Consider the following 25648-nt stretch of genomic DNA (forward strand, 5'->3'; position numbering starts at 1 on the left):
ACCAGACAACAATCAAATGCATCACATCATAGCCGACCAATCAGATTCATCGTAATGCACCGCACCAAAACAGCATTGGATGCTGGTTAGTTTCTCGGTTTCAAAGTTCATAAATGTAGCTATACTTAGAACCTGATCATTTTTTTTATTATTTTGAATTGAATTCATTGTTGTTATTTTATTTTTTAAAAATTATTTTACAATTTGACAAACCTTTTATTTTATACAGATGCCTTTGTGGAAAATAAATTAGGTTCCAATTGTGCAACATTTAGTCTCTTCTTTTTTAAGTTCATACATGTATACAAGGGAACCGTGGTAATATTTATTATCGAAAATAAACGTGGGGGGTGAAAGTAACTATAGTAACTTTTACTTTGATTACTATTTAACTGAGCTAATTTTTACTTGTACTTGAGAACAATTTCAATCAAGCAACAGTACTTCTACTTGAGTAGGATATATCAGTACTTTTTACACCTCTGGGTGAGACTAAGAATAAACGCAGTGATGGTGTGTGGTGCCATCTCTAGAGTCTAGAGATGGCACCACACACCATCACAGTATAGATGCTGTGATACAAGCTGCTACTAAGTCACTTAAAGTTCATCCCTCTGAAGACTTCCAGGTGCTGGGTGAACTGGTCAGCACATTCCTTGGCTGTAAGAAGTTGCTTTTCACACCACTGAACCATGGCCTGCTGCAGCATTTTCACACGTACTGCCTCGAAACGCGTAATCTGGCAGAAACACACAATAACAATACATTACGTACAGCTGTGCATTTAAACCAGCACAGAAGATAATCACGTTATACCTCTTCCTTGGCCACTCGGCTAATGTCCTCAAACTCTGTTTCAGCTGCTTTTCTCAGTTCTTCCATCTGATATGAATAAAAGGAGAAAGTTGACAATAACGGGCCATGACACAAAATATTGGGAAGAGAAAACGCAAACAGAACAACGTGATTTAGCAGCAGAGACTGACATCTCCATGTTCAACACCAAAACGCGCAGAACGCTTGTTTAAATAGGGTAATCTCCACCATTTATGTGCTTTCATACATCTGCATAAGTGATCTTTGTTAATTACCTGCAACAGGTAAATAAATAGTGTGCAATCTATTCTGCATTTAGCACTCTTGGTATAGGATATGAGGTGGTGCAGTTGATAATTTTCATAAAGGTTTTTGGGTAACACTTTACTTGAAGTTTTATACATAAGGCTGACATTATGCTGTCATTATTACAACATGACCTGTCATTAGCATGAATAAGGTGTCATGAAGGCTGTCACTGGCCACGGTTACACAACGTTTTTTAATTTGGAATTAGTAATTCTGAATTAAATCATTCATAAGTAAAGTGTTCTGCTTCGATTTGACATGGTAATAGTAATTACCAAACTGAGGTTTACATTGAAAATTGGTTTATTAGGCTTTAGATACTTTGGGCTTTAGGTCTGGGGGTTGGGAAGGCTCTGATTGGACAGTGGGCGAACGTGACGCATCACGTCTATCGGGAAAAAAAACACACCTTTCATTGTTGGCTATAACACAGATTTTTTATTGTAGTTTTGAGGAAGCAGCTCGACAATAACACACAATTTCAGTTTGGACGGCGGAGCGGAAGGGAGATAGGAACTAATCACTAAGAAATAAAACCCAGTAAAACTCCAGAAAACAATCATCAGGAATAAATAGTTGCTCCCTGGTAAATATAGTAGCTCTAACAACAGGTCAAATGATAAACTGGTGATATTACAGCCTGTACATGCAGTACGGGAATGCATTTACTCCGCCTCCGGGTCCAAGTGTCAGCCGTCCAATGAAGCCTGTTCCGTTTACTGCGGTCCGTGCGTGTTTAATAAGTCTGTGTGAAAGTCTGCATGTTAATGTCTCCGTCCATCCACTCTTTTCATTATATCCGTGTCTTTTAAGACTCTTATTAAATAGTGTCGGCTCTAGTTAAGGCCGCTGTCATCTAGGATTATGTCGTCACCAGCACATCATCGTCGCAAGTCGCGCAAGCGCAGAACGACCCAAATTAATTTAAAGCGGAATTAACCAAGTTAAATGTTGACATGAAAGAGGAATTATCCAATTCGAAATTAAAATCAGAATAAACCAGCCACTTAATTTGGATTGCAGTTTAATTTAATTAGCATTAAGAACTAAGTGTTTACAAGGTCATGTTAAAGAGGAATTAACTTTTATTCTGCTTTAAAGAGGAATTAAAGCTCTCTTGTAAACGTGGCCAGAGCTTTACATGTTATTCGTTTTCCCTAACCCCTCGTAACCCCTAACCCCACTAGATCCCTTTGCCTAACCCGAATGCCAACATAGCTCCAAAGGTGTTATAATTTAGTGAATGACACTTAATGACAGTCTTCATGACACCTTATTCATACTAATGACAGCCTTACGTATAAAACTTCAAGTAAAGTGTTCCCAGTTTTTGTCTGCTGTCCTTTTTTACATGAATAAAAGACTAAAAATGAAATGAACTAGCCAATGGAAGATTAGCGGATCTGAAGTCATCTCAGTGGAAGGTTAAACCATCCCCATACCAGTTAAATACCATGTATGGAAGTAATGCTAGTCCACTAAAGTCATTATAAATTTAGTGGACTAAAAAATAAGAAAAGAAAACCTCTGGTGACTAGAATATGACTAAAACAGAAGGAAGCTGTCGTCAGAAGACTAAAGCTACTGTGACATCAGGGTGTTGCTGCCCCCTGCTGTTAAAGGAGAGTGTAGGCTAACACTCACTGCAGCCTTTTTCACAGGTTTGGCCTTCTCTGCGTTCCTTCTGGCATGCTCCAACTCCACCAGTTTACAGGTTCTCCTAAAAAGCATCTCCTGCAGTGCACATGGTCACAATACATCACAGTGAGTTAGCATTAGCAACAGGATTCATACAACAGAACTGTGGGGATCAGGTGAAGAAAAAGTTATAGTCAGTGATATTCTTGATATGGATGTTAGATATTAGCTGTTTGCCAATATCTGATGTGATGATATTGTCCAATAGTATATTTCAGATATTAATCAACACAGACTACAACCCACCCAGACCTAAATTTAGGTCTTAAATTTAAATCTTGTATATATCTCTATATCTCCATGGAAATAACAGGTTAAGCAGGGGTGGACTGGGACAAATATTTCACCATGGCATTTTCTGTCCAGACCAGCCCACTACATTATTAGCATCGTCAAGTCAATGATGCTCAACATGTGGCTCTTTATGTCTTCATTTCAATTATTATTCCCCCAGAAAACCTTGGAGGGAAACTTTTTAACCCATTTTTACAGATTTTCTTTGACCATTTTGCAACTTCCTTCATTCTATTTTGGCCCCTTTTCAATAAGTTTTGACCCTTTTTTGAGACCATCTATCTTGTGTCAATAAATATCCCTTTTTCCATTTTTGCAAGTCATTTTTAACAATTTTATCCTTTCTCTAATTTTCTTTGGCCACTGTTTGATCCAAATAAGATAACTTTTGCCCAATAAATACTACTTGTTTCCCTTTTCCCTACATTTTGCCTCTTCTTGTTCCACATTTTGCCGTTTTTCACTATAGTTTGCCCCATTTTGCCCATTTAAGCTACCCTTTGCCATTATATACCACCTGGTTCCTCTTTATTTGCCCATTTTTTGGCCACTCTTGACTGCTTTTGGCCCATTTTTGGCCACCTGTTACCATGTCTTCCTCCACTCGCTCGTCAAAAATAAAAAATAAATAAAAAATAAAAAAAACACCAACCAGACCAGCCCACTGGGATGTTGCCCTTTATGGCCAGTCCACCACTGAGGTTAAGCTTACTTTTAATGTGATGCCACACTGGATTTATTCCACAAATAAAAATCTGTCCAAAATAAGAATACTTATACAACTTTAAAATTGGAAAAATTCAAAATAATGGGAGTGTCCATACATTTGGACCTACTGTATCTTTATTAATGGGGACATACATTTCTTACAAACCTTTAAAGTGTGAATGATGATGGTATCAGGATTAGGATAAATAACTGTCTATTCTGGCAAAGAGGTTGGCACTTGATGGAGTTTCGTGCTCTCTGACTCATCTTGTTATTGTTACTGTTCTAAAATATGGGATTGCGCGTTGTATTGTGTAGAAAATCAACCTTTATAGCCTCCTGGTAGCGAGACTCCAAGTCCAGACCAAGTCCCATAGTGCTCACGTCGTTCTCAGAGACACCCGTGGTGCTCTTCTACCAACAAAACCACAATCGTCAGTGCAAAAGTGATGTTAGTGTCGATTAAAAAAAACAAACAGGAAGTTACCTTCATGGACTCAAAGACCTCGGACAGTTTCACACAAACCCTGCAAAGGAAGAAAAGATATACATTACATTACACAGCAAGTGTAGTGTAATGTATATCTAATAAATACACATGTGCGGGTGGTGGAAAGGGTGGTTTTCACCAACTTAGAGAACGCCTGCTTGTTTGGGTCATCTCCTGGTTCCACACAGAGAAGTAAAGCCGCTGAGAAATGCCCACAGGCCACTGCTATTTCTACACAAGGACAAGAAAAAAACTCCTAGTGTGTATATTAATACAACCTAGATCATCCATTAATCACTAAAGTACAGAGCCCCTAAAGTGAGATTAACTCGTGTTTTTTCCTCAATTACTTTTTAAAAAGCAAATTACTTTTGCCAAACTTGTACAAAGGCAAGGCAAATGTATTTGTATGGCACATTTCATACACAGGGCAACTCACTGTGCTTTACATAATCAAAAAGTGCAACAGAAAACATTCAACAAGAACAATTATTATAAACAAAGCATTTATAAAATGAAAAGGCAGAGTATTTGCATCACAGGTCCTTATTTCACACTTAAAACCTGCAATTTTGTGATATCTGTTGTCAGATCTGTATCTATGGGGAGGAAAATCCACAAATACACTGTGCTTTATAACAGCATTTTTATTTTCATTTTTTCCTTCTTATGCATAAATATTAACGCGTAAACACGCTACCCGTGCATGATTTGTTTTTACGTGTGCACGCACCATCCTTACTCCTCTCTCACTTCACCTCAAGGGCTCCATACACCTGCACTAAATACTCAAATAAATCAAACATCTGCTGCTGAATTGTGGTCAAAAATATTGCAAATGAACATGCACTGTTGGGATGGTAAATTCACCAAAGCAACAGATTTTCTTACTTTGCTCAGTTTGCACCACTTCAAGAAGTTTCTGCAAGACAGAAAGTGTAATAGTTTGAGTTTAATATAATAAAGTAGTGAATACAGCAGGCCTTTTACGGCCTGTGATTGACATACCTCAGTCACTGTCTTGGTGCAGTTGGTCAGGACGAGGTTATGATCTCGTGCAGTTTGAAAAAAGTCGTCCACATCCTGCAGAAATGGTTACGAACACATGAAACTCACAGACTTTTTTAATGCTGCTGCTGTTGGGGCTCTATTGTTTTGTATATTATTGTAGTATATTTATATTACTTTTTGTATATATTCTATGTATATTACTGGTGTCTTTCTATTTGTATTCTTTTATACTATTATTCTTTACTCTTCTTATTCTCTAAGGGCTTAACAGGGAACTTGTGGATGATATTTCATTATATACATGTTCATGCACCTTGAATCTTGTCTGTGTGCCAGGAGAAGGAAATGCTGCTTACCTTGTGGCCTTCTTTCCTCATCCCATCCACAGCTTGACTGAGCCGATTAAAAATATTCTTCTTGACCTTTTGTTTGCCCGGAGACTGAAGAAAACCACAATTGTTAATATACTGATCTTGTAAGCATAGATTTAAATAGATGCATCACTGTTGCAGTCTATTGTGAAATGCATCTCTGTAGTGTAGGAGGGGTAAAGAGTAGGAAGTGTCTATTTGTACGGTTGCCGTACAAACAACCCCTTGTGCTATTGGTACGGTTACCGAAGCACAAGTACGTAGCATTTTAGGGTTAGGATTAGGGTAATGTTATAACCCTATATCGCAACAATTTTTAGAGTTTGGTTTATGGTAAGCTTTAGTCTTAGTCACGTGACCTAAAGTGGTCAAATAGGGGCGCTGCGTACAGATAGAATGTTGGTATATTGATACGACAACCGTACGGATAGCCACTGCCTAAAGATTAACCTACAGTGTTGATCAGGGTGAGACTCAAACCTCCACTTTTTTGAAAGGATTCTCAACCCAAATGACAAAGACAGCTCAACTGAAAGACTATTACATGTCAACTTTACTATTAGGAATGATTTAGAAGCCGCTTATGCAATAAAAAGCATTTCAAACAAGCTTCTTTAACGGCTTCTTAGGAATAACATCCTAACATCCAAGGTACTGGAGCACAGGCAACTAAACACCAAAATATCGACTTGAAATGGTATTTAACCACATCTGTTTCTATGGGAGCAGAAATATGGATAGTATTCCTAACATGACAACACAATATGTGAATGCTGATTTGCGGGAATCTCCAAAATGGTGATGCCCACATGTGTAAAGGGATAATATACAAGTTTAAAGCAGAAACGTTGAAATAAATGACTCCAAACTGGACATTTCTGTCTTCATTTAGTACCAGTTTTATTATTCATCTTTAGACCTATCATCTAGTCCCACTTTGGGTTTATTATAGTGAGTGAGATTAAGAATAAACATGAGGGCAGTGATGGTGTGTGGTGCCATCTTTGTATATATGCTGTGATTTATAACATTCATGTGATGGTTTTTAATTGCTAACCCATCACCAGCCCAGAGTACAAACACAGCAGTAAAATGTCACACAAATGAAGAAACTTCCTGCATCACAAATAATTTTGATGTCCAATTAAGCAACACTGTAAGCTTCTCAGCTGAGTAATTCATGACACACATGAAAAGTGTCATAGATAGAAGAAATATAAGTTGAGTTTTTCGGTCATGTGACTATCTCTTCGACCAAGAAGGTTAGTCAAAGTTTAACCATTTATTGTTTTCCTCTCGTAAAAACAAATCGAGATACAGCTCGCGGTCACATAAAAACCCCTCCCTCTCACTTGTTCGAGGTCGGGATTTTTTTTTGTTGTTGTCTTTTTGTTGACTTACGTCTGGGTTGGTGAGGAAGACCTCCACAGCTTTATTTTTGCTGAGTATGCTGTGTGCAGCCACTTGCTGCAGGAAGACCTCCAGTGCTTTACAGTAGGGCTGCCACTCTCCCAGTGAAAGGAAACCTGTGACAAAAGCAGTTCATTTAAAAACATTCGTGGATTAAAAAGCATTTGGAGTTGATTTCACGATTAAACTCACCGAGTTGTTTCATAACTTTGGCGGCCGTGTTCACTTGAGCTTTTGCAGGGAGAGGAGGAAACTTCCGAGAGAGAGAGAGAACACAAAGATTTGGCAGTGCCTCAAAACAATGCCCAACATATTATTAATTTGTTTGTTACATAGACTAGTACAGTGCCAATCGGAGGTATGTAGTTATGTTGACATTAACAGGAATTCCACAGTGTGGATGGGAAAATGAATGGGAAATATATATATATATATATATATACACACACACATATATATTTTCTTTTGGTAGTCAGAACATCACCTAAATGTTATCAGCTGTTCCTTGACCCATTATCAAAATATCATCAAAATCTGTTCATAACTTTTCAAGTTATCGTGTACAGACAGACTGCGTAACACTGCATTAGCTTAGCATTAGCAAAGAATAGAACACTGACAGGGGTTCCACAGTGTGGATTGGTCATTTCAAATTGGTTTTGGAATGACCAAATTACTCCTAAGTTAAGAATGCACACACTCGGGGTATGCGCAAGCCGTTGACAAAGTTTCAGGTCGATCAGACACTGCGTCGCGGAGATATTCGCTCCACAAACACACACACAGACGTTACTTGCTTTTATAGATTGATAAATGTTTGCTTGAGGCCCAATGTGCTAATATATGGGTGTTTTTCTGGCTGTTTTTGCAGAGAGCTAAGAGCAACTAGCATGAGTATTATTGGAAATTCCCATTCTCTGCTATACATGCAATTCTGAGACTCCAATGAGCCTAGCATACATGCATGCATGCATGAATAAAGGGACCATCAATAAAGTCAGCAAAATTATGCTCCATTGTTCTATGAATCTGTGATAACCACATTTATTTATTTATAGGAACAATATCCACTGTTATCCAAGAAGTTTATTATTTGTGCCATAGTATATACTGTAGTCATTTTAAAGGTGTAAATCCTTGTTTTAATCAGAAATGAAATGGGTGAGCAAAGATGATGGGAAAAGGTGATGAAATAGGATTTTTTTTTTTTTTAAACATGGAAATTGTTTACAAGTTGCAAATTAGAGTGGCCAAAAACGGACAGAAAAAGTGGTAAAAAGGGTTCAACGTGTCAATACTGGCAGAAAAAAGTTAAAACAATTAGTTAAACAGACAAATAATGGGCCTGACAAATCGTGAATGTGGTTAAATTGGTAAAAAAAAAACAAAAAAAAAAAAAAAAAGCATGAATTACAGTGAAAAAGAGGTTAAAAGTGACATTAATGGCTCAATATATGCGACATTAGGTGGGAAAAGTGGTGGAAAGGGTTTATAAAATGTCTTGAAAGTGGAAAAAATGTGCAGAAAAAGGGTAAAAATAAACAACAACAAGTCTCTTAAAGGCATCTGGCAACCCCCTCCCAGTGTCTCGTGACCCCAAGGTTGAGAACCCCTAGAAGCACTGACTATGACTCCTTGTATCCCCGCCACATCCTCCTGACAGAAGAGGTTATGCTGCAGCCATTCGAAGTCGTCATAGTTTCTGTGCACGTGGTACTCTCCTGTTCCAGACAGCTGCAACAGAGCCAACAACACAGGAAGTCAGCCGTGCTGCCTGATCCTGTGCTTTTGGTAATAATCACAACCCAAAAAAAAAAAAAAACCAGCAGGAGCTCACCTTCTGGGACACAATGAGAAAGGAAAGCATTTCTCCATCCTTCAGCACTTCGGCAATTTGGATGTTGTGACCACAGACACTCAAAGTGGATTCCACTTCGTTCTCCTCTGTCTGCAGTAGAAATGTCAACCTATTACTTCACATTAATTCACACATTCCTATTAAATTTACTCGTCATGCAAAACAAATATAAAAGCAAATCAAAACAAACTGTCACATGGCTGTCACATGACACTTGAGGTTCTTAAACATTCACGCTTACCATCATCATCAGACTTGGAAACCAGTTAGTGTAGCAACTCCCCGTTCTCTGGTCTACAGATTCCTGAGAGTCTCTTTTTAGTGCAAAGCCTTGAAAAGTTCTTGGTCCACCCGTATTCTCTGTGCACTCGCTCCAACTGCTGAGGAGGCACAGGATATCCTCTGGGTCAAAGTGCACAGTGAACCTGGGAGAAATGGAGTAGAACAGCGCCAAAGCTAAAGTGCTGATGCAGTGAAAAACAGAGAAGTTAGCGTTGTGTTAGTCAGTAACTGTAGCTCATGGACACACCCACAGAGGAAAAACAGCAGCAGCATAACGGCCCAGTGAGTTATCTACCACTCCTAGCACACCCTTCACTCGCAAATAAGTAAGACAACAAAAGATCCCATATATGCAACTTTTAATGTAGTAGAGAAATGCGGATATCATCACTAATGAATATGACATGTTGCTATTAGTAGTACTCATCTTCAAAATCTACATCCTCAAAATAAAGGCTGAATTCAGGGATGTCCAAAAACTGATTGTGAGAAAAGCTCCAGTGGAAGTAAGGCTCCTCTCCAGGAAAATCACTGTCCAAATCAAAGACAACGTCTGGGAAACTGAAGTGGACATTTGTCTGATGATCATCCTCAGGCTGAGGAGTGGCTTTGGTGAACGCTTCATGGCCCACGGTGTCATACTGGCTCCTTTCGTCTGGACTGGAGAGCACCTTGTAGGCTGATGGAGGGAGGAGGAGGTAAGTGAATGAAGGAAGGGTTGCTCCTTAGACGCTTTAACATGTTGGATTTATGAATCCAAAAGTTAAAGATTGTTTCATTTGTGCTTGAAAGGAATGAGATCTGGGATTTATGAACGCCAAAGTAGACAGCTGTTAACAAAGGGTCATTTCATGTCATTTCAACAAATGGCCCACGTACTTTGGTCTCAAAAAATTCTGAAAGTTGTACCAATTGTTCCTTGTTGATTTTCGCACGTCCTTATTTTTCTTCCAATAGTACACCACAGCGATGTAACGATTAATCGTAAGGCAGTTAAAAATCGATTCATAGGTATCACGGTTGATATCGATTTTCTGAAAATTGAATCGCAGTACTTTTTTTAACCAGCAGAGGGCGCCATCCACAAGTGTAGGCGGAGTCTGCTAATACTTTGTCTGGCTGCCTTCTACTCTTAAATATGTTAATAAATGATTCATTAACCCTTTAGCACCGAAAGAATATCTGTAATATTACTTGAATATCTGTAAAAGTCACGTTTTTCTATTAGCTCTGTCTGCTAGCATAGCTTCTCTTCTTCACTGAAAGATATCTGCATGCCAACCGACAACTGTATTACCAGCGCCCTCTGCTGGTCCAAACAAATATGACGTAACTCATTGCAATCACGGTTTTTTTTATTTTATTTTTTTAAAGTCCAATTGTTAAGGCACAAAATACATTTTCAGTTTCACTTTCAAAAAGAAAAATAACTATTATGCAGTTTTGCATTGTTTATTATAGAACCAGAATTGAAATTAATCGGCTTCATTTTCATTTGTATTATTCCTTTATTTATTCAATTCAAGATATATTTTTAGTTAAATTACATTGTTTTGAATAGTTTATCAAGGAATTCTTTTGACAATGAAAAATAAAAGGAAAATAGTACCGTATTTTCTAGTTTTTTTTCCCAAAAAAAAAATTTGTCTACAGTCCCATTTTGTAAAATAAATCGTGAGAGAATCGTATCGTGAACCCAGTACCGTCAACCGAATCGTATCGGGAGTTGAGTGAATCGTTACATCCCTACTTGTCCGGGTTTGTGGCTCGAACATGTTTGGGCCTTCGGTAAACAACTTAGCATATGTCTCAGCTCCCTGTAATATGATCAGCTGTTTGATGAGCTGTGTACACACATGTAGACTGTTCACATCACTAATGATTAGTCAGATTGGTTCTTAGGTGCATGCCAGATGTTTTATTTCATTACATGTTGTGCTTTTAAAGAGTTTCGTTTTGACAGAAATAGATCCATATCAGTAGCATAAATTATTTGTTTACGTAAAATCGATTTTTTAAAAAAATAAATTACCGTACAATATTGAGGGTTATAGTGGTAGTTATTTAGTTCAGGGTGCAGAGGTGAAAGTAACAAAGTACTCACGTTACTGTAAATGAGTCGCCTTTGAGTGTGTGTACTTTTTTAGGTTTATTTCTCAATCAGTAATTTCACTTATAATTAAGCACATTTTAAAAGTAGTAAAGTTTTTCATTACATTTCTACGCCAAACTGTTACTGAGTAATTATTATTTATTTTAAAACGGACATGATAAATCAACAAAAAAAGGAAATGACCAGACAACAATCAAATGCATCACATCATAGCTGACCAATCAGATTAAACGTAATGCATGGTGTTAAAACAGCATTGCATGATGGTTAATTTATCACTTTTAGAGCTCATAAATGTAGATATACTTAAAGCCTAAGAATTATCATTATTATTATTTTTTTAAATGTGTACTTTTTGACAAACCTTATATATATATATATATACATACAGATGATTTTGTGGGAAATAAATTAAGTTACAGTTGTGAAAGACTTGTTTTCTTCCTTTTTAAGTTTATACACGAGATGTTTACTGTATACATGAGAACCCTGGCAAGATTTATTATCAAAAATAAATGTGAGGAGATAAAGTAACCAGTAACTTTTACCTTGAATACTATTTAATTGAGCCACTTTTTACTTGTATTTGAGTATTTTATGTATGACTTACTTGTACTGGAGTACAATTTAAATCAAGTAAACAGTAATTCTACATAGATAAATGAGTACTCTTCACACCTGTGAGGGTGTTACTTCACCTTCTGTGATGTCTCTGAACATGTGCTCTGCATCGGTGCTCGTGCTCTTATCGGGGTGGTATTTTACCGCCAGTTTTCTGAATGCCTGCTTTATCTCTCTCCCCGTGGCTGTTGGTTCAACTTTGAGGGTTTGGTAGTAATCTCTGTGGTGGCAGAGGCAGGTTGCAGAAAGGCAGAGCAGCAGCGACACATAGCGATGCGCCGCCATGCTGAGTTTAGACTGGGCACGTGACACACGTTCTCTGCTCAGGAACGCTTTGTTTTTAAATACGCACCGACACTTTATTTTCTTTTATTTGTCATGTACAGAAAATGTATTCACCACGCTGAACAATTCACCTCATGTGTAAAATGTACATTCAACTCAGGTTGTATTTATTTATTTATATTTTTGTAGACTATACTTCTGTTATTTCCTTATTTTGCAACTTCTGCTGTCTTCACTGAATGGTTGTTTGAATTTTTTTTTTTTATTTTTTTTTTAAATCTGACTCAGGGACATGCACAAGAATCCCATTGTATTGTATTTATTCTATTCTATAGCATTGCAAGCATAGCTGCATAGAGATAAAGATAAGATATAGATATATCTAATTTTTTTTTAAAGAAATCAACAATTAATGGAATTAACTTCTAATAATAATTATATTAAGAATGAAAAGGGTTGTGTGTTATATGTTGTTTCTATATCCATCACTTCTCATCAGTGCTCTGAAGTTAGATTCAATTATTTTTCAAGTTACAGTAAAAAAACAAAACAAAACAAAAAAAACTTTAAACCAAAACCAGAAAATCGCATAAATCCAACAAAGAGGATGCCTTCAGAGAGAATAATAACACTATATCTTTCCTCCAGCTGGTGGCGCTAATAACCTGTATTAAGCCAATTGATCCCACGAAGAAGAAATTCGCCGTGGTCTTCTTCGTTGGTGCCTCTTAAACCAAAACAAGGCCTCTGTAGATATGCCAAAATAGCAGCTGTAGTTAACAGAAACATGTACATTTAAACTCCTGGTGGCTAAATAAAGTCACACTTTCCTCGTTCATCAATCTTCAAGCCTCTTTCTGGGTAAGACGTTGTTAAAAAGTAGCCTGAAGTAGCTCCATTTGCGCTTCTAGCGTATTGTTGCTTGTTATAATGCTATATTGTGCTTCATTTATTACAGATTAACAACTATTGGTCTATTACAGGCACATTTTAGCTTTACAACGATGATTTAGTGGTTGGTTGTTCGATGTTTGGGTTAAAACAAATATCAAAGCTGTTCATCGAGGTTAATTCCACTTTAACTAAATTCAATTTCTCTTATTTGTGCGCCATTTATGTCTCTATAATTGTTATTATTTGACACTGAAGTTGGCACACGGTGGCTTAGTCACTAACGTGACTTAAAGTTTTATTTTAGCTCATTTATCTTTAGCTACCTCGCTTACCCTTTTATTTTAGCCCTAACATTAACCCTAACCCAGGAAAAACCCTAAAATGTTTTGTTTTTTTTCATATATGTATTTTTAAAGGTGGAATTTGTCGTGTTAGATATGTTAAAATGAAGAAAGTGTCTAGAGATACGTTAAACCTACTCATAGCCCCCGGGACTATGGTACTTTTTCGGACCTTTTCTACATAAGCTTAATGTACCTGTGTTTTCACCGTGTCCCGCTAACTTGGGTTTGAATCCCACTTTTGACATGTAATTTTTTTCATTTTAACATATTTAACACGGCAAATTCCACTTTTAAAAGAACATATCTGACAAATATAAACATTTTAGAGTCATGGATAGGGCTAAAGTTAAAGGGTTAGCGGGGGTAGTTAATTCTATGGATATGTTTACGTATCCATAGCCACGGCCAGAAATGAAAAACGGCAGCGGAAGGAAGAATTCTTGAGTCAGGCATCTTTAGACCACTCGCTTATGTAGACAGGGTTCGGAAAATATCAATAGACACTTCCCTGATTAAATGTGATGTGAATGTGGGTAGCTGACTGTTTGAATTGCATTCAGGACTGATAAAGTAGTCTTGGCCCTTTTTTTTCTTTCTGTCACATCTTTTCACATCTGTCAGCTTATATTTATCTGGGTCAAACACTATCTGCTCTTGTATGAAGTCTTCTATTGTAGCTGATGTCTAACCCCCTTTTCTGTTTTTTTCAGATGGTTAAACGCTGACCACCTTCCTCCCAGGATTAAAAAACTTCCCTCGCCTGTGTATGTGAACGTTTGCCAGTCCACGTCGGCCATTTCCCACAGACACATGAGTGCTAATTTCTCTTTGAGCAGGGCCAAGCGCCATGCCTGACCGGGACACTTCCTACCTGTGTGGCGGTGTTGGGAGTGGTGTTAGTCTGGGTGAGGAAGGTGGGCCTGGGTCTGGTTTGGCAGGAGGCTCAGCTGAAGGCAGAGGAAGTTCAGGAGTTAGCGGCGGAGGAAACCTCTCTGGCTCTGGGGCCATGGGTGGAGGAGGAGCTCTTGGAAACGGAAATGGTTGTGGAAATGGTGGAGTTGGGGGGCAGAGCTCAGGGTTGCCTTTTGACGGGGTATGCAGGGACTTCATACGCAATGTCTGCAAGCGAGGAAAGCGCTGCCGCTTTAGACACCCTGATGTTAATGAGGTGCCGGACCTGGGGGTGCAAAAGAACGAGTTTATCTTCTGTCATGACCATCAGAACAAAGACTGCATGCGCTCCAACTGTCGCTTTGTCCATGGATCGAAAGAAGATGAGGACTATTACAAGAAAACGGGAGAGTTGCCTCTTAAACTGAGAGGCAAAGTCGCTGCACGAATGGGTTTGTCACCCATGGATCTCCCTCATAGTCGAAGGGAGGTTCCTATTTGCAGAGACTTCCTGAAAGGAGAATGCCAACGTGGCAATACGTGTAAATTCCGACATGTTAAAAAGGACTTTGAATATGAGCCTTCCAGAGTTGGGGTGGGTGGTGTCACTGGACCTGGAGCCAGTGGATTGGTAAACTCAGGTGTAGGGATGAGTGGTGGAGTCGGAAACCCCTGTGGAGTGATGCAAGGACTTGTGGGGGGTGGAAGTGCAATGATGGGAGCAGGCTGCCAGAGCTTAGGTGGGTGCAGAGATCCAGGTATGTCGGGAATCGGAATAGGTGGAGGGGGGGTGGGTGGGTGTCTCTCCTCAGGCTCTTCAGGACAGCGTCGGTACGACAGGAACACGTTCTCAGTGTACGATCCTCTGATGGAGAGTGGGATGTTTGACGCAGGGTCGATGGAAACTTCAATGGATCACACCACGCTACAGTTAAAGAGGCGGCGGTTGGAGGGGCTGCGGCTGAGCGATGGGAGCGGAGGGGGACACTATGATTTTGGGGTTCAAGCCACACTGCCACCTCGTCCTCTGGAGTACAGATTCCTGGAAGAAGAAAACTGCCTGCTGAGGAAGAGAGTGGAAGAGCTGAAGAAGCAGGTTAGAAGAAGCAATAATAACAGTCATAGGCTGATTGGTTTCTATTAGGGGTGTGCATTGCCATTAATCTGACGATACGATACAAATCACGATTTGCATGTCACAATATGATATATCCTGATTCTAAACAATATGATGAATATCGCAATATCAATAATTACAAATGTTGCCTTTGCAAGTACAAAATGTAGGGCTTTGCGATATGGACCAAAATTCATATCACAATTTTTTTTCCTCAAAATGGCGATAAACGATATAAACCTCAATCAATTTCAACTCAATAAAGCTGTGTTTTTCAACCTTGGGGTCGTAACCCCATGTGAGGTTGCCCGGAATTTAAACAGGGTTGTCTGAAATGTCTAGTTATTGACCAAAAAAAAAAACATTTAATTTGATTAAATAAATAAAACATGTTTTAGTTATTATTCTTCAAATCAAAACACCACATATGAACTCAAACAACAACTCTATTCTATACTTTCACCTTCTCAAATATGAATCTAGTCCAAATAAAATATACAGTATAAAATATCTGAGCTAAGGCATCTTGTCGCTTAATCCAGGCTACTCGTAGCAACACAATATCACAAACTTGATCAAAAACTAAATTTGCTGATGCAAAATGCAACACAGGCACATTTATTAACACACAGCTGCACATTACGTTTTACTTTAGTCTGTTTCTCCTGTAAGGGACAGTATGTGTGAGTGAGTGAGTTCTTGTTTAGGGGAAGGTCTGGGTTAGGACGCACTTAGAAATCCATCTACTGTTCTGAATGCTCTCCTAAAATTAGTATTATAAAAAAAAAAAAGCTATAAAATAAAAATACCTATAAACGATATTCTGATTTACTGTTTCGCTCATACAGAAATCATGATATATGTTGACTCTCGATATATTGCCCAGGCCTAACAAAATGGTATAAAATACAATTTATTTGCTTTTTTTTTTAACTTGTGAGAACAAGTGAATGGTAAGTAATTGTAATCCAAGTACCAATACCAAAAACAAGTGGTATGTTTATCAAACTGTCAAATTACATTTTTAAAAAAAGTAAAACTTTTGTTTCTATAACAGATTCTGATTCTGTTAAGTTCGTAACTTCTTATAAAATAATAACCACATCTATGAAAATGCGAAGTATGTTTTATGTAAATCAAGCGCAATTAACTAAAAGAAGTGGCAGAAATGAGGGTAATGTAGCATAAATTAATTAAAAGGAGCAAAAATATGGCAAGAAAAAGTGATGTAAATAGGTTAAAGTTTGGTGTAGTTGCAGAAAAAGGGTAAAATAAGCAAAAATGGGCTCAAGTTGTTAAAAAATTATTCTTAGTTTCTTAAAGGCATCTGGCGACCCCCTTCCCGGTGTCTCGCATCCCCAATGTTGAGAACCCCTGCTCTAAAGAGCAGCAACATAGGAAAATGATTGTCATGATCAAATTTAAAAATCTGAATGTATTTTCATAGCATTCAGCACAAACTATTGTCAGAAATGTTGGTATGATTTCATAAATGTAGCTGTTGAAATAGTTTGGCATGCACCTTTTTGTTTTTAAGGAATATTGATTGTATAAAAAAAAAAGCTGCCTTTTTTATTTTTCATTTTAAATATTGCTTTATTTTCAATACTTTTCTTCTGTCCTCCTCAGGTTTCCAATCTCATGGCTACGAATGAGGTCCTCCTGGAGCAGAACGCCCAGTTTCGAACCCAGGCCAAGGTGATGACTCTGTCGTCCACTCCTGCCCCCTCTGAGCAGACTCTAGTGCCCCCTGTAGGTGCAGTTAGTTCCTACAACCACAGCATCGCCCAGACTCACACCACTTTGAGCAGTGCAGGCCTGCAGCCTCGACCGGTCACCCAGCAGGACCTGGTGGCCCCCACGGTGGCATCCGCCCCGCCAACGAATGCGGCCCCTCCCACGGCTCCCCCGCCTCACCTCAACCCGGAGATAACCCCTCTGTCCGCCGCGCTCGCACAGACCATCGCTCAGGGAATGGCCCCTCCTGTGTCAATGGCGCCCGTGGCTGTGTCTGTGGCACCGGTGGCCGTGTCCATGTCCATGACCCAGCCTCTTCCTGGCATCACCATGAGCCACGCCACCACCCCAATGGTGTCATACCCCATTGCAAGTCAAAGCATGAGGATCACAACGTTGCCTCACTGAATACTGAACCCTCAGGGTGTTTTTTTAAGCGTTTCATTATGTTTGTTTCAAACATGATGACAGGACAGTGACTGCAGTGATGTGCAGACACTTGAACTTGTGGTATATGTTTATCACACACACACACACACACAGGTTGACCTTCAGAGGTCTGTGAACCAAAGGACTTTTCCACTCATGAGCACCAAACACACCAACAAGCTCAATAAACACGATGTCATTCTAAGTGGCTGAACTATTTCAATAAAGAAGCTCCTTGTGTATGTTTTTTATGTGTACATTGATTGCACAATTAAAGGCAAGGCAAATTTATTCATATAGTATTTTTCATACACAAGGCCATTCAAAGTGCTTTACATGATCAAAAAGTGTAACAGAAAACATTCAACAGCTTAAAATTAAATAAGAACTTTAAAATCAGCAGTAAAATCTTTAAATCAACAATGACATCATCTCCCTCCCAATCATACGCAGTAGAGAAAAAAAGTGCCTTGATTTAAAAATGTTCTCATTAGATGCTGACTTCTGCTCTGCTCACAGTTTATTCCACTTCTTTGCAGCATAACAACTAAAAGCAGAATCACCATGTTTGCTGTGAACTCTGTGCTCCACTATCTGACCTGTGGCCATAGATCTGAGAGACTTATACATAAAATCACATCACTGAGAAATGTGAACTTAGTCTCTCTCTCTTGCTCACACATGGACACAGCATGTCTCATTCAGACGTCTGGAGCTTTATGTTGAACATGTAGTTAGGGAGGAGTCCCACTGTGCAAATATGAACATAATCCATGTTCCGTGTGGCTCTACAAACAGGCTGTATTAATGTCAGGTCACTGTAGCCACAGCCTGGATTTAGAACGTCTACAGAAGGTCAAGTATTGCATTGTTAATGTTCTCTATTGAGCTACTGCCCAGTTTAGCCTTCTTCATCCCACTGCTGTGGTGGGAAATGTGCTGCCATTACAGCAGAGGTGAAAGTAATTCATTACAAGTACTCACGTTTTTGTAATTGAGTTGCTTTTATGGTTACTTTTTTGAGTATATTTCTAAATCAGTAATTTTACTCAGACTTTAGTACATTTTAAAAGAAGTAAAGTAATTTATAACATTTCTACACCCAACCGTGACTGAATATTATTTTATTATAGTTTCTGGCACATATTTGAATATAATCCATATGTTATCTTAGCCATTTGTGATCAACGCCCAGCAACTTTTATTAATTCAGGTTGGGGTTTTTAACTATTATGTTATTACTCACATGGCAGTTTTATAGTTAATGAAGTTAGCTACTGTATGCTTGAATTGTATTTATTGGTGTTATTAAAAAAAAAAATATTTGTACATTTTGACAAGCCTTTTATTTTATACAGATGCCTTAGTGGAAAATAAATCAAGTTCCAATTGTGCTCTCTTCCTTTTTAAGTTTATACATGAGATATTTACTGTATGTAAGGGAACCGTGGCAACGATTTATTACCAAAAATAAAAGTGGGGGTGAAAGTAACTAATAACTTTTACTTTGAGTCAGGTCAGGGTTGGGATCAATTACATTTTTCACTTACAATTATATTTTCAATTGCACACGTTCGATTACAATTCAATTACGATTACACTGACCAGCATTTTTTCCAATTACAATTAAATCTGAATTATTTTTTATCCTCAGAAAGTCAATTACAATTATGTTTTCAATTACTAAAGTTCAATTACAATTCATCACATCTACTGAGCCTGAAATAAATAACCTAATAAAAGTTAACCATCCTCTTGTGTTAACTTTCTGTTAGCATCTCAAGTGATAAGGGGTCCTAAATCAGCGATTCTCAACTGGTGGGTAGCTAGTCAAAAATAAATAAATACTTAATGTCTCTCATGTTGGACTTGTCTTTTATTTTGACAGGCATGCTGTGAAATGCATGTAGCACAGGAATTAATATATAGATTTTATAAAATAAAATAAAAATTATATATGTGTGTTTTCAACAGCTAGTTTTGAAAAACTAAATTCGGTTGGTTGAATTCTAAAAAAAAAAAGTGGGTTGCGATTTAATGAGCGTGGCAAAATGTGGGTCCCAGGGTGAGACCATGAGGACCCCTGTTCTAAATCACTTTTAAAATACACTCAAAACAAATATATCTATTTTTTCTATCTATTGGTTACCTTGTTAGGCTACCTAATCAATGTAATAAATAACTGACTACATATGTATGGAACTGTAAATAGAACTGTAACATGTGTTCCTCAGTTTTGGGTTAAATTATAATTGACAATTTTTATAGAATTTTCATGGCCATTACAATTACAAAGTCAATTATCTGAACTCAATTACAATTTAATTACGATTACGACAGCAACAGATTTGTAAAATTACAATTACAAATATAATTAGGCCATGGTTGTAATTAACAGTCAACTATGTGATTATTGCAGCCCACTGTTACCCCTCGGGAAAAATGGGTAAAAATACAGAGCAGAATTTCACAACAGTGATCTATAAAGATTACATTATTATCAATGTTAATAATATTAATTATTATTATTATTAGTAGTAGTAGTAGTAGTCTTTACTAGGGGTGAGAACCTCTGGGTACCTCACGATATGATACGATACGCGATACAAAGCTCACAATAACAATTATCTCATAATATCACAATACTGCGATTATCGATATATTGGAAATCAATCTACGATAATCTATGACATAACAAGAAAAAAAGATTAAGTGAAAAAATGCAATTTTTATATTTTATCTCTGAAAGACAATAAATTGAAAAAGTGTCCTATGAACAGTGACACTATTTTAGTGCAACATTTCTGTAAATAAGTGTCAACATACCAATGTAAACGAATAAGTATCTCCAATAGTGCTTTCTGTAAACAAAAAAATAGGGTTTTTCTTACCAGTGACACCATTATAGTGCAATATTCCAGTAAACAATATATTGGTTCCTTCAACAAACAGTGACAACATTTTTATGAAGACCTACCTGCACATTTTAGTGAAAAAGCAGAAAAGGTTTTGAAAATAATAAAATAAATTCTAAATTAATATATATATATTTATTTATTTATTTATTTTAAATCGATACTTGGATATTGTTACACTTCTACTCTTTACATTTCTGTATCCCAGTGTCTGTGACGTCATCTGACGCAGCAGTGAAAGAGTCAAAGACGCAGTTATTGTTCCTGTGGGCGTGGTCTGAGCAGCTAACGGGACAGACAGAGAGGAACCCTGCTACACTGGTGACTTCCTCGCCATAACTCACACCCGTTCAGTGCCTTTTATTCCTCCTCCCGTGAGGAAACACGCTTTTATTGCTGCTTGAACAGGATGCAAAACAGGCGCTCTGCATATTAAAGACGGTACGGACGCATTTTACGCATCTGGGCGCGTTTAAATATGCAGTAACTGATATAAAAGAGGTTTTTTTTTTTTTTTTTAAAGTAATAAAAAGGTACTTTAGAGTTGTAAAACTAAAGTTTTCGTCCCGCTGTTAATTTGAGATTATAATCTCAGAGAAATGCAGAGCGACAAAGTGGAGCCGAGTGAAGCCAAGGACGCAGAGCGTCCGAGCGACGCAGAGCAGACACCACAGGGTGACTCTGAGCCCCAAACACCGAAAGCTAAGGGAATCAGTGCTGTGGCAGTGCTTTGGACTTTTGGAAAATGTCTGGGTGCTTTGCTCCCAGTTTATCTGGCTGGTTATTACCGGATGAGCACCAGTCTGTTGGTGTTCGGTATGATGGTTTACACTGGGTGGAAACATGCCCGAGAGGCCAAGGAGGCGCGTCTGCGATCAGCCATACAGCTGTTCTCTAACGAGGAGGACTACACGTCCATGAAGGGGTCCAAGATCAGGAGAGAACTGCCTGCATGGGTGAGATCACAATGATCAGCATTATTTACAGACCACCACCACTACCCCACCACACACACACACACACACACACACACACACACACACACACACACTGACCCTGAGTAAGCACATGGGGATGACTGTCATCTGTCCATCCATCCATGCTGTGAAGAATGTCATCTATATTAATTTTTCTCAAATGGGGGTACGCGATGGCACTACAGGGGATACTGGAGAAAACTTGACTAAATAATACCAGCAACTCACAAAACGACAACAAAAACACACAAAATAAGAGACAAATATACTGAATAATATAAAGAACAGTCAAACGACAACAAAATAACTCCAAAAACACACAAAATGACACCAAAAAAACACACAATGGTGATAGAAATGGTCTGAACTGAAAATATGAGGGTCAGTCTTGGTCCCACATCAGGAGGAAGATGACAGTAAATTACTAAAGGAAAAAACCTATAGAAATAAATCTATTCACGAGACACTAAATACCATTTCTTTCCACTTATTTACAAAATGAGATTATTTAAAATGTGTGTTATCACTCATTCATTCCATCATTATGGTCTATAGTTATTTTTTTCACAGAATTCTGAGCAAAATGTTGTAGTCAGAGAAATGGGCGACTTAGATTCAAAAGTTAAAGAAAAGGGTTTGAGAACCACTGATCTATATCATGACACATATATATCTGGAAGGTCCTGGGTACTCTGGTTTTAAATCCCCAAAACAAGCCCACAAACAAAGGTAATCTAAAGCGTCCCACCTGTAGCAGACACATGCTTACACACCCTCATAGCAGTAGGCTACATGTTGGTGTATTGGTAATGCTGGAAACCACATTGGCCAGTTTTGACGCACATGCTCTGGCCACACCCTGTAGAGGCTCCTGTGGGTTCCTGTTTGGGAGTGATCACAGATGGGACGTAGAGCCAGTCAACATCACATTACACACACACACACACACACACACACACACACACACACACACACACACACACACACACACACACACACACACACACAGGTATCTCAACAATAGCAGCTCCTGCAGAACTTCCTAGACATATCAGTGTTAATGCATCATGTACTTGGTGTAATTTGTTATTATAATATCATCATTAATCAACAGGAGTGTCTAAACTTTGCAGGATCCAAGAAAGAAAGATGAGATTTACTTTACTTGGGCGACCGTGGCTCAGGTGGTAGAGGGTCGTCTTCTGATCGAGAGGTTGGGGGTTCGATCCCAGTACCTGACTATGTGTCGAAGTGTCCTTGGGCAAGACACTGAACCCTAAGTTGCTCCCAGTGGTCGACTAGCGCCTTGCATGGCAGTCCTGTCCCATTGGTGTGAGAGTGATTGGGTGAATGAGCTGATATGTAAAGCGCTTTGAGACTGCTTCAGTGTGGTGATAAAGCGCTATATAAAATCAAGTCCATTTACCATTTACATGTCACTCTCTCTGTCCAACTGGTGTCTTTTTCAAACCAGCCTTGAACCAATGCATGAGATCGTCCTGTGAATGGACGTTACTGGTTTGTTACTGAGCAATAGGATCGACATTTATGTACAAAGTGGGTTGATAGAGGAAGACCATTTGTCGACTAGTGATGCCGAAACTTACTGAACCTCTAAATCAACATCAACAAACAAATAATATATACAGTATTATATGTAATATATACTCACGTCTGCATGCTAATATAAAGGTTTGTTGTGAGCCTGGAAGATTTTATTTAATAAAACATACATTTGTTATTGTAGCATCACAATATTCAGTCTATAGTATAGATACACTTTCAAAGGATTGAATGAATAGATGCACAGTAGTGGAAATCATATCTATTGTGTTTAGATTAGATTAGATTATACTTTATTGATCCCACAGTGGGGAGATTCACTCATTGCAGCAGCCAAAGATAATGAGTAAAAGCAAGAACATACTATATATCTATGAAGAAAGGATATTTCTATTGTCAACACTCATTGTCTTTGTTTCTAACCTGCATGTAAACTCACACTCTTTAAATAGTGAGTGAGGACAATCAGGTGATGAGGCACACCTGAGTGGTAACAGGAGGGAGCCTAATCCCAAAGCAAGACAGGGTGTAAGCTTAAAACAGAAACAGGAAATCTTGGAACCACAGACAGACAATAACTATCAGAAGTCACAAGCACGAGCCAGAAACCAACTAAATAACTACAACCTTAAAGCTGTTAAGAATAATAATAATAGTTAAGAAAGTGGGCTTGTAATCGGTAGGTCACTGGTTCAAATCTAACCTGAGCCATCACTATGGGATGTTGAGCAAGTCCCTTAACCCTAACTGCTCATGTTGTACGTCACTTTGGATAAAAAGGGTCTGGTAAATGTAATTATCGTCATTATAAGACACATGAAACATGGTTTTTTTCCGTAAGTATAACTTTCCGGGATTGTTACGTTTCCGACTTGTGTTCTTTCCATGTAGAAGTTGTTAGAGACGTTGTGAACGTTTAGCTGGCTCTCAGTACATGCTGCATTACTTTCCTACCAGCTCTTTATTAACACAATGTACCACATAATCAACTTAATGTCTAACTGAAAAACAACACAATAAAACAACTCAATCATTACCATGACTCAGAAACCAACCCACCCACAAAACTCCTTACAATGACAGATTGTCTCCATTAGCCTTGTGTAACATGAATTTATTCAGTTTTATATATTAAATCTATATTTGTCTTCCTAAAGGTGAACTTTCCAGATGTGGAGAAGGTGGAGTGGCTCAATAAGGTAAGCATTGGAGTCTTTTTTGTGTGACTGCACTTCCTCAGTTTAGCAAACAAACGTCTATTCATCCACGGTCCCAGCTGTTCTGCTGATGGACACTTGTTACCCCATGCTCGCTCTAAAGCTGCTGTTAGCAGATAGATGCTCGCTCGCTCACTCTCCTGTTGCTGCCATTTTCCATCCCTCCCTAAAGCACTCCTACATCAGCCATGCCACTCTGCCTCTGCAGCACAGAGCAGGCCCAGTGCCAGGCCGTCCCCCTGACTTTTCCATTTCATTACAGACTTAGAGGCTAACAAGAAGAAGGAGGAGGAGCTCCTCAGTCTCTCACAGCTAAAAAAACAAAACCAACAAAACTGCTGTAGCCCCGCCCACTCTTTCCATGCTTTTTCCATGCTAAAGAGTCCAACAGATGAAAAGTTATTCACCACGAGATCGGAATGACAAAGGAGAATATGAGATACTGTATCTGTGAGGGGTGATCAGCTGTTGGTCAGGCTTCAGACACCACACAGCGTTCAGCTGATGACTCACTCCCCATCTATGTTACACAATAAAGCTCTGTGGAGGTTTTAGTACACAAAGAAGCACAGCCGCTACTTTTAGCTTCTTGCTCAGGAATGAAGGGAAAACTAAATAAGGTAATGCAGCACAATCACTGCCATGTGAAAAGTGGGACATTCATACATGTGACGCACCAGGGGTGGACTGAGACAAAAACTCAACCTTGGCATTTTCTGTCCTGACCAGCCCACTACATTATCAGCGGACACCACGTAGAAGCCTTTATTAAGTCAGTGATGCTCAACATGTGGCTCTTTATGTCTTAATTCTAATTATTATTCCCCCAGAAAACCTTAAAAATGGAAAACTTTTTAACCCCTTTTTACCTATTTCCTTTGGCCATTTTGAAACTTCCTTTGTCCTGTTTTTGTCCTGTTTCGAAAAGCTTTGACACTTTTTTCAGACTTTATCTACCCTTTGCCAGTAAAAATCTCTTTTTTCCTATTTTTTCTAGATTTTGCATGTTCTTTTTGATACTTTTATTCAACTCTTGTCCTTTCTTTAATTTCTTTGGCTACTTTTCATCCTAATAAGCGAACCTTTGCCCAATAAATACCACTTGTTTCCTTTTTCCCTTCATTTTGCCTCTTTGTGTTCCACATTTTGCCCCTTTTCACTATTGTTTGCCACATTTTGCCTATTTAAGCTACTCTTTGCCATTACATACCACCTGGTTCCTCTTTATTCACCCATTTTTTTGCTTTTAGCCCATTTTAGTCACCTTTAACTCTTTTCTTGCCATGTTTTTGCTACTT

The 25648-nt window shown here is 38.4% G+C and overlaps 4 protein-coding genes across 7 annotated transcripts in view; 2 read left to right on the top strand and 2 right to left on the bottom strand.

Moving 5' to 3' along the window:
* Window positions 1-359: 359 nt before the first annotated feature.
* LOC114463197 (sorting nexin-5) lies at window positions 360-9390 on the bottom strand. Of its 3 annotated transcripts, none has more exons than XM_028446564.1 (15): window positions 9207-9390; window positions 8945-9055; window positions 8734-8841; window positions 7300-7360; window positions 7099-7223; window positions 5683-5766; window positions 5324-5398; window positions 5207-5237; window positions 4459-4546; window positions 4313-4352; window positions 4153-4239; window positions 2770-2859; window positions 817-882; window positions 578-739; window positions 360-518 (listed from the first exon to the last, which is right to left on the bottom strand). In XM_028446564.1, the coding sequence occupies exons 1-14, from the start codon at window positions 9213-9215 to the stop codon at window positions 596-598; spliced, it is 1119 nt and encodes a 372-aa protein (XP_028302365.1). In that variant the 5' UTR covers window positions 9216-9390; the 3' UTR covers window positions 360-518; window positions 578-595. The 3 variants fall into 3 exon arrangements, with proteins under 3 accessions (XP_028302365.1, XP_028302364.1, XP_028302363.1); XM_028446563.1 differs by having other exon boundaries at window positions 360-522; XM_028446562.1 differs by having other exon boundaries at window positions 360-523; window positions 565-739.
* Window positions 9391-9565: 175 nt separating this feature from the next.
* On the bottom strand, window positions 9566-12273 carry LOC114463206 (dnaJ homolog subfamily B member 9). The gene is made up of 2 exons (XM_028446579.1): window positions 12059-12273; window positions 9566-9926 (listed from the first exon to the last, which is right to left on the bottom strand). The coding sequence occupies exons 1-2, from the start codon at window positions 12264-12266 to the stop codon at window positions 9661-9663; spliced, it is 474 nt and encodes a 157-aa protein (XP_028302380.1). The 5' UTR covers window positions 12267-12273; the 3' UTR covers window positions 9566-9660.
* A 673-nt stretch (window positions 12274-12946) lies between these two features.
* zc3h10 (zinc finger CCCH-type containing 10) lies at window positions 12947-18862 on the top strand. The gene is made up of 3 exons (XM_028446547.1): window positions 12947-13127; window positions 14215-15491; window positions 17142-18862. Exons 2-3 carry the CDS (start codon window positions 14352-14354, stop codon window positions 17655-17657), a joined length of 1656 nt encoding a protein of 551 aa, XP_028302348.1. The 5' UTR covers window positions 12947-13127; window positions 14215-14351; the 3' UTR covers window positions 17658-18862.
* A 2015-nt stretch (window positions 18863-20877) lies between these two features.
* The window catches only part of esyt1b (extended synaptotagmin-like protein 1b), a 35783-nt gene continuing 31012 nt past the window's right edge, over window positions 20878-25648 (top strand). For both annotated transcript variants that reach the window (XM_028446521.1, XM_028446522.1), the window contains exons 1-2: window positions 20878-21549; window positions 24291-24332. In XM_028446521.1, the coding sequence (XP_028302322.1) occupies window positions 21193-21549; window positions 24291-24332 (399 nt within the window). In that variant the 5' untranslated portion in view covers window positions 20878-21192. The remainder of the gene's footprint in view (window positions 21550-24290; window positions 24333-25648) is intronic.

Source organism: Gouania willdenowi, chromosome 5, assembly GCF_900634775.1.
Source record: "Gouania willdenowi chromosome 5, fGouWil2.1, whole genome shotgun sequence".
NCBI classification, from domain to species: Eukaryota; Metazoa; Chordata; class Actinopteri; order Blenniiformes; family Gobiesocidae; genus Gouania; species Gouania willdenowi.